General features: G+C 40.0%; 1 protein-coding gene across 3 annotated transcripts in view; it reads left to right on the top strand.

Moving 5' to 3' along the window:
* dgkh (diacylglycerol kinase, eta) overlaps positions 1-13,925 on the top strand; it is a 78,606-nt gene that overhangs the window by 20,214 nt on the left and 44,467 nt on the right. For all 3 annotated transcript variants that reach the window (XM_041259809.1, XM_041259810.1, XM_041259808.1), the window contains one exon: positions 10,249-10,359. In XM_041259809.1, the coding sequence (XP_041115743.1) occupies positions 10,249-10,359 (111 nt within the window). The remainder of the gene's footprint in view (positions 1-10,248; positions 10,360-13,925) is intronic.

Consider the following 13,925-nt stretch of genomic DNA (forward strand, 5'->3'; position numbering starts at 1 on the left):
CAGGCCTTTATCAAATGCATAACGGCAACATCAGCCAAAAAACTAAAAGACAAAACAAGCGAGCATGGGAAATGCAAATGTGAAGAAGTAGTACAAACCAGACAAAATCAGGCCATAGAGAAAGCTGCTGAAAACAGCACTGAAGTATGGACACATCAGAAAAAACTACAGGTCACTGCGAGCACAGTGAGAACTGCCTGCATGATTTGTAAAGAAAACTTTACGATTGTAAAATCGTTTAAGATGCATCCTAACATTTTGCAGCTACAGCAGCTTAATGGATTGGATAGTGGGAAAATGCTGTATTCCAACCATGCATGCTGTAATATGCTGATGTTTGTAGCAGACAAAATGGCTGCACAACTTGCTAAGTATGTAATTGATTCGAGCAACATGTTCAGTAGCCTGGTCGATGAAAGCACATCTGCCTCCAGCATATCTTGTCTCATAGTTTACATGCAAATTCTATTCGAAGATGTACCATGAAACTGTTTTTTTAACATTGTGGAGCTAGTCAGGAACAGATGCTGGCGCTACAGATAAGTTACTTTCCACCCTCAATCAGAATGGCATTACTGAAGACATACTTCAAGAGCGTGTACTGGGTTTTGCAGCTGATGAAGCGGCGTCAATGCTGGGGAAATACAAAGGGGCAGCATCAATTCTGTGAGGCAAAGATTAACAACGATCTAATCATGATTCATTGCATGAACCATAAACTGGAGCTTGCTGTTCATGACGCTGCTCAAACAATAAAGGAAGCAAGTCATTTTCAGCTATTAATAGATTCACTTTGTTCGTTTTTTTCACAAAGTCCCAAGAATCAGAAGCACCTTGAAGCCGTGGCTGCTGAGCTCTTTGTGCACATACATAAGGTTGGTTGAGTTTTTGACATCCATTGGCTGTCATCTTCCTGCACATCGGTGACTGCTTTATGGGAAAGTTACCCTGACCTTGTTAAGTTTTTTAAAAACGGTTCAACAGACAATTCACGTTCTTCACAGGACAAAGCAAAATGTGGTGGTCTACTGGGGAAGATGACAAACTGGCTGTTTCTTATGGAAGTAGCCATAATGAAAGATGCTCTTAAGACACTAAAAGCCCTATCCCTGTTTCTTCAGAATAGGAACTCCACTGCCATCACTGCCAAGCTTGAGATTCATGTTCCATTAAGAGCCATGTGAAGCTCAACAAATGAAATACAACGGTTTCCACTTTCAGTTCTCACGAGCTTTAGTTGACAACATTGAAAGAGGATTTGATGATAACGGGGTCCTGGAAGAGACAGCTGTACTCAACCCTACATCATGGCCTGCAGAAGTGGATGGAAGAATCTTGTTTGGGGATGATAAAGTCATGAATCTGTGCAAAATTGTAAAATGAAATGTTTCAAGACCTGTAACTATAAAGGAATTGAGAGAGCACAAAGATGCGCATTTTTTCATTTGCATTTCAATCTGAAAAATTGTGCTTGTTTTTATTATGCTGTGCCTTTACACCTTCATGTCGCCTGGAGTCCCTAAATCAGCTAAGTTTGTTTGTTAAGGGAAATACGGTATATAGAGAATAATGTGTGTGTGTGTGAGTGTGAAATATTCATAGCAGATAAAGCTGTTGAAATACGTATGCTCTGTAATGATCCATTTATAGTTGTTTCACTCTATGTCAATGAGGTTATGCTTAACAGTGCAAGTACTTGTCATGAGTGCGCTTTAAGTTTATTTTAGTTGCTGTAAGCATAGCGAAGGGTAGTTTTTGTAATTGGGTTTTGATTCCGTATTCATAAAAATAATATGCAATTTAGCAGTTCATTTGGTATAAATAATTAACATAGTATTGTCTTTGCTGTTTAAATTGTGTGCTACAGATGTGTCACGGCGTGCCAAATGTGTTTTGCGTTTGTCTATTTTTATCCTCCCCACTGGAAATTTGACAAATCGCACAATGCAAATATACGTTAACGTTAAACGTAGGCTCATTGCAAATAAAAAGGAGTCTGGTTAAACAAACAACCAGGTTTTGTTGTTGTGTTTATTATGACTATAAAGCAAAAGCAGTGTGAGTTCATACTTTTGTCTTGTGTTCTGAAGCAGGATGAACATTGTTCAGTTTAACAATGTGCTCTGCTTTCGGTGAATACAATGAAGCTTTAAAGAACATGTCATGTGCGTGCTTTATATATATGAAAGAAAGTCAGCCACAATGGAGCGATTTCCCTGTCCGTTTCTACATGCACCTCCTGGCTACATGACGGCACTCTTCCTTTGTAGCCAGTTTGGTACATGGAATATGAGATGCAACGCCTGAGCATATAGCCGCGCTCCGCCGCCTGCGAGAGCTGTGGAAACACCCTGTTTTGTTGCCGTGGGCAGCCATAGCCGGGAGTGGAAACGGGGCATATATGTAAGTAGTTTTATTGCCCTGGAGCACAGGGCAGATTATCTCCCTGTATTTTAATATAGAACAAATTGTAATATTCTGTATCATAAGTGTTTTAATTTGGGAAATGGTTTAATTGGGAAAACATACACCTCCTGAAAGAAATTTATTGTGAAAAGAAAATCAAGTAAAATAATACAGTGCAGCCCAATATGTGTTAGATATTTAGTATTGGTGTATCAATAAAGAATAACAATGTTTTATGTTATATCCCCATCCATACAGTATGTACACATGCAGAACAGAGGAAACAGCACAGTGGGAGCCAAGCAAAACACAGACTTTTGGAAAGAGATTTTTATTGACCATAAAACCACTTATTGTAGTGCATACACCTACTGGTGGAAAGAAAGACTGTAGCATCCACAATACAGTAATACATCATTCAACTTCAAGAGGGACATATTATATATACACCTTGGGTTCTTTATTGAAGCATCGTGAAAGCTGTTAATCGCTCAACGCGTTTTTTAGAGCTTTGGCACTTAATATATTGCTTGTTTCTGAGCAGCTGCATTAATCACTCTGACAGAGTGGCTAGAGGTAAGAAGAGATCTGGTCAGATGAGATTTCCCCAGCTAGGTCCCAGTAGGAAGTAAGGCAGCTTTCAATACTTAATTATTGTGCCTGGTCAGAAGCTAACAGTACATAGGACAGCCTCTAAAACTCAACTCATTAGTTACCTGACTATTCTCTGTGGACCAGCTTCCCTTGTAATGTCAGCGCCACAGCAAGGTATCTTATCTGCAGTCATCATGGGGGCAGTTGGTAATCTCTCTCACGCCTTCACTCAATGGGCCAACACTAAAGTTGCTAATAACACGTTCTGTACGAAGAATAACTCTCTCTGCCTACAGTTTGTTTCTTGTACATTGTTGTGTTGTCCCTGGTAGCTGCCTGTGAGCTATTTTTAGGCGCTGGGTTAGATGTCTCAGCGGGGTTGTGTTCATAGAGGCAGTGGTTAAATGAAAACATGGCTAAGAAATTAGAAATTGTGCATGTGTTATTACCATGCGCAGTGGGATTTAAAGGAAATAGATGTTAAGATTAATCCCCTTGGTACAGCAGGGCAAGGCAGGGATCCCCCTCTCCATTGTACCTGCTTTTAACAGCAACTCAAACAAGTTTACATATGACAAATCTTGTTGTTAGTTAAAACCTGTATTTGTTACCTCCCTCTTGTTTCATCCTTGAAGTCTGCCTATGCCTCTGTGGCATGTACTATCATCCAGGAATGCCCTCATTTAAAGGGCACATATTGGAGCTTCTATTTTCTGATTCTCCACATTTTCTCTCCAGTGATTACCTTGAAAACAGGTGTGATTAACTACACAACCATGGCATGTATCTAGAAACAGAACTACAGGACCATGGAATTTATCTAGAAATAACATAACTCTAATAACTTTCTAAATCTGATACAGAATCACAGTACTGCCTGACTGCCTAGGGCAAGATATAATAAGCCAGTGGTATACGCACTGGTAGAAGACTGTATTATCATAGTTAATAAAATGGTGTTGTATTGTTCAGAAGGATGGGTTAAGTGTTGCTCGCCTTGGCCCTTTTCCAAACAGACACTTCAAGTACAGCACATGAGAAGGGATTGTCATTCCCAGCATATCTGTTTCATGTGACACAATGAAGTCGGATTGAAGTGCAGCATGCTGGCGCTGAGATTTAACACTCAATTATGATGATGCGACTCTGGTGGAATCCTATTCAAAAAGGACTCTGCTCACTTCAGTGGAAGAGCTCTCGGCAGTATGATCTGCTGTGTATTGTATTACCATCTCATGCAAAGCCAGTTCTTGGTGTCTCTGAGGACGACACTAACTGGAAGTACGGAACATGTTATTTTAAAGTGCTGTGTGATTTCTGAACTCTTGCATGTTGGGGTGTTGCGATAGTGGTTGGGTGGTTCATGATCCAGTATTGCAGAGTCAAGATGTAAGTCAACAGTACCCGCAGAGCTATTAACATACTGAGATTTTTCAAGATCCTTTCTGAGCTCCTAGCTAACACGTACATACGCCCTGCAGACACCTCAATGCCCTTGGACCAGGATGAGTGCAGGCTTTTTCATTCACTTTCTCAGGGAACTCTTCATCTGAGCTCTAATCTCAACAGTTCAGCTCAGCCTTTGCCTCAATTCCTGTTGAGCATGGTGGCTGAAAGTGGGTTGCTGTATTTTATCTTCCAGTCAAGGAGCGGTCTTCCATCTTGCAGTTTTAGAAGACATTTTCTAAAAATAAGCACCGAGTGTGTTCCGGTTGGCAGCTGTGTGACCGCTACAGAGCTAAGGTATAAGGAAGAGTACAGTAAAGTAGGTCAGGAAAGTGGAGCACTGATCTAAGTTGTGTAATATAAAAGGCACCTTGATGCCTGTGGCAGAACAAATACAACATTTGTTTTCTCTGGAGAATAAATCTCTGATATTGCTGATGCTTCATGGGTCAGTTGGCTAAGCACAGGTCTGCACCTGTCTGTCTGTAAGTGTTTATATTCCAGTACTGAATCCTTTTTTGAAATGCTGTGTGATAATATGAGATAATAGTTCCGATTTGCTTTTGAGTAAGTTTTTGGTTGCTGAAAAGCATGTTATAATTAGGGTTGTCATAGGTGTTGCAGCAAATCTTACTGAGCTCATATCATATCCTCCTAGCCTCGTCTAGACATTTTGGATTGCATTTGGATATAATTAGGGCTTCTGTTTTTCGGGTTTTATTAATTGCATTTTTCAGTGATTATTTTTAGCTCTTTTTATCGGTTAAAACCAAAATTCAGTAGCCCTAGATATAATCATGATGACCTCTTGATTTTATACAAATGTGTGTAACCTTTCAGGTACAGTGCAATAACTACGAGACAAGGAGGACCCTCAGCATGTGCTTGCAATGTTTTTTCTAGGTGGTAAATGTAGAGCTTGTAAATAAAACGAGCAGGATGAGAACCGAGTCTTTCAATCTGTTCTAAATTCAGTCACACTGTGCATAACCAGGTGTGTTTCCTCACCTGCTCAGACTTAGCAGTCATAAGCAAAGGTTCTCCATTGGGATGTTTATTATGGACAGTTTTCATTATCGAGAATAAACTGAGAATGTGGAATTACTTTGACTTGTCTCTCCAGCTATATTGGAGTCCCAAAGAGTTGTCCTAATTGCTTCCCAGACACTGAGCACAGAAAACAGGTTGTTTTCAAGATCAATACGATCAGTACTTGAACTTGGCAATGGGGGGGTAATTAGTGTTTCAGAGTGCCTATGGCTACGGTATTGGGGCTGAGGTAGTTTGTATTCTGTGCCAGAGGATCCTACATGTTTACAGGGTCAGTCAGGGAACTTTCTTTCTTGTCAGCTTGTGTTCATATTGCCCAATTCCAGCAGCTTATCCTCAAACTTCATTTTTCTTTTGACCAGGAATTTTAAGTAGATGATGATGTAAACACAGCTGATTTTCGAATGATCTATTCCTGTTTTCTTAGAAGTTCTTCATAGCCATGAGTAAGTAGAGTGTTGTTTCAAACCTAAGATGGTCCGCTGGAATGAGAGTCCTTTGCCCTGATGAAAAGGTGCTTTCGGTTCGATTTAAATTATTATTTTTTATTTTTATTTTTTTTTTACGACAGACCATACACACTTTAGTTTGACTGCAAGTGAAATGCAGTTTAAAAGCACACACTACACAGAGCCGAAGAGCATTGACATTTAAATGTAACCTGTATTAATGCATATGTATCAATCGATACACTGCTTTTCTTTAAGTACTGTAAGTACATTAATTTCCCCATATTAAAAATGGAACACATTTAAAAAGACATTACATCTTTTCACCACAGCTCTGTCAAAGCTCTGTCAATCGATTCCCTTCTGTTTTTTTTTTTTTTTTTTTTTAATTCATGCTGGGAACTTTTTACATCAGTATAATACGCATGTTCTATAATAAAAGACCTGCGGTACAATATACAGTGTGTTAGTCTATACTGTTCTAGATCTGTGTTCTGGTTTTGCCATTATGGGTCCTAAAGGCTACTATCATTTACCAGGAGCCTACAAAAACACCCATTACTGGTGTACCCAATACAACACTGCTGTCAACATCTGAACACCGCCGTCATCACAGAAACTAAACCGCACTTACAAAACCACAATGTGATGCCAGCTGCACTCAGTGGAAATGATCCAGCCAAACGTGAAGCTTCACTTCACTTGCAAATGATCCGTTTGCTAAGGCATATCCATAGTTCATTTGCTAAGAACCCAAACCTTGCTTTTCTATATGCATAGTTATTGTGCATTATTACACTGAGGGTGAGCAGGCTTCACTTCTGCTGTTGTTTAGATCATTAGAATAGACCAGGATCGTTTTCTTCCGTCTTCCTACAAATTATTGTTCTCATGACGCTTTCCCTTTCTTTTTTTACACTTTGCGAAGTCTCCTGCTTCTGAAGCATAACATAGCAGCTTGTTCTGTGAGCACAGTTAGGCTTGGCAGAGTCGCTTGTAACATAAACAGAGAGGAGTGGCTGGCTGGAATTAATCAGGCTAGCATTGATAGCACTGATCGTGTTGTGTATGTTTGTGTGTCGGAGTGCTGAAGTAAATCTGGCAACAACAAAACAACAAGAGGAATGGCTTAATTAACTTTCCATAATTAGATAAGTGTGAATTGAAATGTGCGTCTAAAGATCTAGACATTGCACCTGGCACCGTGCAGTGCTAGCCTGCCTTGTTTCTGCTCTTGGAAGGAGTGGGGTCTGATTTTCAGGACGTCCTGTCACTTTATAAGGGTTCAGGATGTGATTTAGCTTGACTGAAGTGAGTGGTATGTAGAGGTGTACCTGCTCATTCATGTCTTCTTGATAAAGTGGAGTTATGAGTGAGGACCAGCATGAGCATAAGGACATTGCAGTAGCGTTTAACTGAAACTGCAGTAGACTGTACACAGATAAGCTGCAATCTATTTAAGGGCTGTAAAAGTTTAACAGTCTGAATGAGCAAACAAAATGTTGTACAGTTTAAGGATCTTGCTTTTTTATTTTGTAACATTTATTGTACATTGATGGATTGTAAACCACTGTACAGAATTTAAAATAAATATAAAACCTAACTTTTTTTTTTTTCTTATTGAAAATATGTATGGTATGTATGTAAGTAGAAATGGATGCCTGCAGCCTGGATAAATGTCCTGCATGAAATTCAGATCCCCATCAATATCTTAGTGCTAGGGAACCACAATGAAGTCATTTTACCAGTCAGGATTGTTTGTATCCTGAAAGAAACCCATTAGTGTCCCAGATCCAAACTCCCTGTAATCTTGTAAGAAACCCGTCCATGTGCTAAGAAAGCTGTCAATCTGCACTTTGTAATGCAGAGAATAAAGCACAAGCTGCTGTACATAATCAGAGTGTAAAAAGCCACCAAGGAGTTCCGTGACATCACAAAGGACGAGGAAGCCACCAAGGAGTTCCGTGACATCACAAAGGACGAGGCCGCAATCATGGAACTAAACTTTCCTTTACTAAAAATCACAAGTCAAACAAAAAACTACTTTTTTTTAAAATAAAGATTAGCCACTGTCAGAATCAGCTTTTGGCTAACATCAGACCCTTCATGACATTTCACGCTGACTATAATAATACATTCTTAGTACTGCTTTAAAATGCACTGGAGGCTGTGTTGGAAAACATGGATTGAGAATTGATTAGCAGTTTGCTACGCATGTGGACTGGCAGAGCTATACTGGCTATAGCTATATTCTTTTCTGAAAGGAGACTAATATTGCAGATAGCAGACTGTTTGGTTCAAATTGTATGTACTGCTAACCATTGATAGAGACGTTGCGACTACAAGCTCTTGCCCAACATTGACTGCAAGCTAACAAGATAACAATGCTGTGGACTACAATTAGCACAAGCTGTAAAGACTTCAGAGAGATCGAAAGAGATAATGCCACTGGGATCAAAGGAGGTCCCAAGAAGATAACAAAAGGCAGATTTATGGACCTTTTGTCTCCAGGAGTGTGAAGAATGCACTGAGTTCAGAGGTTGTCACACTAGACGACACACACACACACACACACACACACACACACACACACACACAGACACACACACACTCACTAAATTAACAGAATAATGTGTTGTACCTTTGCTATTGGTTAAGTGTCAGAGAAAGCGGAGGTGGACCATCTATACAGAAGGGTATTTAATGTCATGCAAACATTGTAATGATGAGTATTCTATTCCATCATTTTTATAAGTTACTTCAGGCTGTAACTTAGTGTTTTCTGTGAATGACCTTTAGGTGGTGCTGTAGCACAGGCTGTGCTGTTGCCATTGTTTTCTTTCTCTCTCTTCCGTAGCGTTGCTTCATTTTCCATGGTCTTGCAGATTGGAGGAAGTACAAATAAGCTTTCACTGCATTGCCTGCATGAAACCGTCAAAGCACTTTGAAACCGGCAGATATTAAAAAAAGGCTGCAAATTCTCATTCAGTTGACGTCAGATCGCATCTGTAATCAGACATATCAGGCACGATCTCTCATCATAATAGTGATTGCAGGCAGGTAGTGACGTCAGTAGTAGCCTGTAATAAGAAAATCAAGCACAGGATTCTATAGGGAAATATCAGTTACTCTGGTATTATAACACACTTAAGGGGTGATGTAAAGATACTCGTAAATCATGTCTGCTGGACCGTGAAGTCTGATTTTAGCGGCCTCTAAAAATACGGCATATGTAAGAATGGTGTTCACATGGTATTCTGCACCCGCTATAAAATTTGCACTTTGCCATCATTAATCAATTCAAATTATATTGAAATGCGTTCAAATGAAGAAAAGAGCAAGGAATTGGGAACGATCGGTATACTAAGCGGGCACACCATAATGTGATGTAAGGATTTTGCCTTGCACTTAGGCAATTGCTAACCCTCCAAAACATTTTTTGGTTTGTATTTTCATGCTCCAGAAATGTCATACAGCGACTACTGCTCTCTGGATGCTAAATCTGCAAGTGAGGGATGCTAAGTAGACCGATGCGCTCATTGAGACCCTCATTATCATGATTGCAGCTCATTATTTCTTTGTGTTGAGTAATTTGCATTGCTCTTAAGCTTACATAGGGTGCTGTGCAAAATAATTGCCTGGCCGCAATGCAATTAGAATTTTGTATCCACAATTATTTGCACTGCGCCTATAATTACATCACCCCCATAATGTAATTTATGGTAGTTTACAATGTAAATAGATGATCTATTGAAATGACCTGCAGGGCCCATATTCATTTAAGTTAAAGGATAACTATTCCTGTGTTTCTTACTTAGCAGCATTTATTTAAGCATACCCAATGCTGCAGACCTTAGGTCTTTGGAAAGATAACTATCCAGTAAACTGGTCTAGTTACCAATATACTGTATTTCAATTGAAATCACGACATTTGCAGTGATTGGTTGCCTTTTTGTAATAAGTAAAAAGTTGGTGTTAAAAGGGTAGAGCGAAATTGAAGTTTAATAACATAATGGAGGAATTTCACCATGAAAAAGAATTTTAACAAATCTTGATATCTTGTAATCAAAAATAAAATAAAAAGTTTTGCAGTGATTTTTTCTTAATTTGTGGTTAAGCAGTAATATGCTTAAAGTGCCCTCTGCCTCATTTGTGGGATTATTTTGTGTTAAAGATGCAGGTCATGTCCATAATAAAAACTCAAAAGCCTCCCATTCCATAGCAATCCAAATGTACATACAGCTGCAGGCTGCTTTACACACAAATTGGTAAGATGCATTGATAAGATGTTTTTGTTGTGCAGACCAGCGTCAAGGAGGGATTACTACTGAAACAGACCAGTTCATTCCAGCGCTGGAAGAAAAGATATTTCAAGCTGCGGGGAAGGACACTATATTATGCCAAGGATGCAAAGGTAAAATGTCTTTTCTTCTTTCTTTTTAGTATTTTTTTTCAATGTTATTATCCTGCATGGGCTAGCTCAGACACCACAGCTTATTCACCTTCATCTGCTGAGCTCCTCTTTCCTCACCTCTCCTGACATCTAGCTGACTCTTTGAGTTTGGGTACCACTTTCTGTTCTTTGATCATGTTCTGGTTATGTGCCGTGCTTTTGGGTGTTGTGTATTCTCACAGTTTTAGGATAGCCAGAGATCTAATTTGCAGCTTGGACAACACTGTCACACACACAATGCTGGGAAAGAAAATGCAGCAGTGACAGGGTGTCTGTCTTAGAAATTATTTAGCTTGGGCACTGGTCTTGGAGCTTTTGAACGCTATGAATGTTGGTACAAGTCATCTTTCTTAGGTCTGAAGTAGTGATACCTTCTTCTTTAAAGGTCAGTGTATATATATATATATATATATATATATATATATATATATATATATATATATATATATATATATATATATATATATATATATATATATATATATATGTATGTATATATGTATGTATGTATGTATGTATGTATGTATGTGCAGTGGCTTGCGAAAGTATTGACCCCCTTTGGCATTTTTCCTATTTTGTTGCCTTACAACCTGGAATTAAAATAGATTTTTTTGGGGGTTTGTATCATTTGATTTACACAACATGCCTACCACTTTGAAGATGCAAAATATTTTTTATTGTGAAACAAACAAGAAATAAGACAAAAAAACAGAAACTTGAGCGTGCATAACTATTCACCCCCCCAAAGTCAATACTTTGTAGAGCCACCTTTTGCAGCAATTACAGCTGCAAGTCTCTTGGGGTATGTATCTATAAGCTTGACACATCTAGCCACTGGGATTTTTGCCCATTCTTCAAGGCAGAACTGCTCCAGCTCCTTCAAGTTGGATGGGTTCCGCTGGTGTACAGCAATCTTTAAGTCATACCACAGATTCTCAATTGGATTGAGGTCTGGGCTTTGATTAGGCCATTCCAAGACATTTAAATGTTTTCCCTTAAACCCAGTCCCTGCTGATGAAAAACATCCCCACAGCATGATGCTGCCACCACCATGCTTCACTGTGGGAATGGTGTTCTCGGGGTGATGAGAGGTGTTGGGTTTGCGCCAGATATAGAGTTTTCCTTGATGGCCAAAAAGCTCAATTTTAGTCTCATCTGACCAGAGTACCTTCTTCCATATGTTTGGGGAGTCTCCCACATGCCTTTTGGCGAACATCAAACATGTTTTTTTCTTTAAGCAATGGCTTTTTTCTGGCCACTCTTCCATAAAGCCCAGCTCTGTGGAGTGTACGGCTTAAAGTGGTCCTATGGACAGATACTCCAATCTCCGCTGTGGAGCTTTGCAGCTCCTTCAGGGTTCTTTGGTCTCTTTGTTGCCTCTCTGATTAATGCCCTCCTTGCCTGGTCTGTGAGTTTTGGTGGGCGGCCCTCTCTTGCCAGGTTTGTTGTGGTGCCATATTCTTTCCATTTTTTATTAATGGCTTTAATGGTGCTCCTTGGGATGTTCAAAGTTTCGGATATTGTTTTATAACCCAACCCTGATCTGTACTTCTCCACAACTTTGTCCCTGACCTGTTTGGAGAGCTCCTTTTGTCTTCATGGCGCCACTTGCTTGGTGGTGCCCCTTGCTTAGTGGTGTTGCATACTCTGGGGCCTTTCAAAACAGGTGTATATGTACTGAGATCATGTGACAGATCATGTGACACTTAGATTGCACACAGGTGGACTTTATTTAACTAATTATGTATCTGAAGGTAATTGGGTGCACGAGATCTTATTTAGAGGCTTAATAGCAAAGGGTGTGAATACATATGCACGCACCACTTTTCCGTTATTTATTATTATTTTTAGAATTTTTTTAAACAAGTTATTTTTTTCATTTCACTTCACCAATTTGGACTATTTTGTGTATGTCCATTACATGAAATCCAAATAAAAATAAATTTTAATTCCAGGTTGTAAGGCAACAAAATAGGAAAAATGCCAAGGGGGGTGAATACTTTCTCAAGCCACTGTATGTGTTGTTGTTGCTTGCACACGGGAAGCCAGCCACAGAGGTGGTAGGTGACGTAATCACACACAGGGATATAAGCCCGATATACACTCCTTACAAAGGAGCTGTCTCTTTTGTACAGCGGTATTGGCGCTGTTCTTTAATGCCTGAGGTCCCGGGTTCGCGCCCCTCCTCTGTATTCGTGTGGACTGCCTCGCTCTGTGTGATGCGCCTGCCTGCGTTAGCCGAGATTGTTACTATATACAGTGCCTTACAAAAGTATTCAGACCCCTGACCAATTCTCTCATATTACTGAATTACAAATTGTACATTGAAATTTCATTCTGTTGATATTTTATTTTAAAACACTGAAACTCAGAATCAAGTATTGTAAGGTGACATTGGTTTTATGTTGGGAAATATTTTTAAGAAAAATAAAAAACTGAAATATCTTGCTTGCATAAGTATTCAACCCCTGTGCCGTGGAAGCTCCCAGTTTGCACCGATGAAAGAAATTGCCCTAACGAGGACACAATTACCTTACCATTGGCCTCCACCTGTGAACCATTAAAGCTGCTGTCACATCTTCTGGATAAAAACCCCACTGTTGAAGGATCATTGGTAAGGCTGTGAATCTGAAGGAAAATGAAGACCAAAGAGCATTAGGGAAAGGGTACAAAATAATATCCAAGTGTTTGGATATCCCAGTGAGCACAGTTGGATCAATAATCAGGAAGTGGAAGCTGCATCACACCACCCAGGCACTGCCAAGAAAAGGCCGTCCCTCAAAACTCATCGCTCAAACAAGAGGGAGACTTGTGAGAGAAGTCACAGAGAGGCCAACAATCACTTTGATGGAGCTACAGAGTTCAGTGGCTGGGAGTGGAGTAATGGCGCACCAGTCAACCATATCAAGAGCTCTGCATAACACTGGCCTGTATGGGAGGGTGGCAAGAAAGAAGCCGTTACTCAAAAAGTAACATCTGAAAGCACGTCTGGAGTTTACCAGAAAGCATGAGAGTGACCCAGCTGCGATGTGGGAAAAGGTTTTGTGGTCAGATGAGACCAAGATAGAGCTTTTTGGCCAAAACTCAAAACGCTATGTGTGGCGCAAACCTAACACTGCCCATGCCTCAAGACACACTATCCTTACAGTGAAGTATGGTGGTGGCAGCATCATGCTGTGGGGATGCTTCTCATCAGCAGGGACTGGGCATCTTGTTACAATTGAAGGAATAATGGATGGAGCAAAATACAGGAAAATACTGCAAGAGAATCTGCTTCAGTCCTCTAAAAAACTGAAGCTTGGGAGGAAATTCACCTTTCAGCAGGACAATGATCCCAAGCACAAGGCCAAAGCAACATTGGAGTGGCTCAAGAACAAAAAGGTGAATGTCCTACAGTGGCCCAGTCAAAGTCCTGATCTCAATCCCATTGATAATCTGTGGCACTATTTGAAAATTGCGGTCCACAAGCGTCGTCCAACCAACTTGAACAACCTGGCACTGTGTGTGTGTGTGTGTGTGTGTGTGTG

Source organism: Polyodon spathula, chromosome 9 (assembly GCF_017654505.1).
Source record: "Polyodon spathula isolate WHYD16114869_AA chromosome 9, ASM1765450v1, whole genome shotgun sequence".
In the NCBI taxonomy this organism is placed as follows: Eukaryota; Metazoa; Chordata; class Actinopteri; order Acipenseriformes; family Polyodontidae; genus Polyodon; species Polyodon spathula.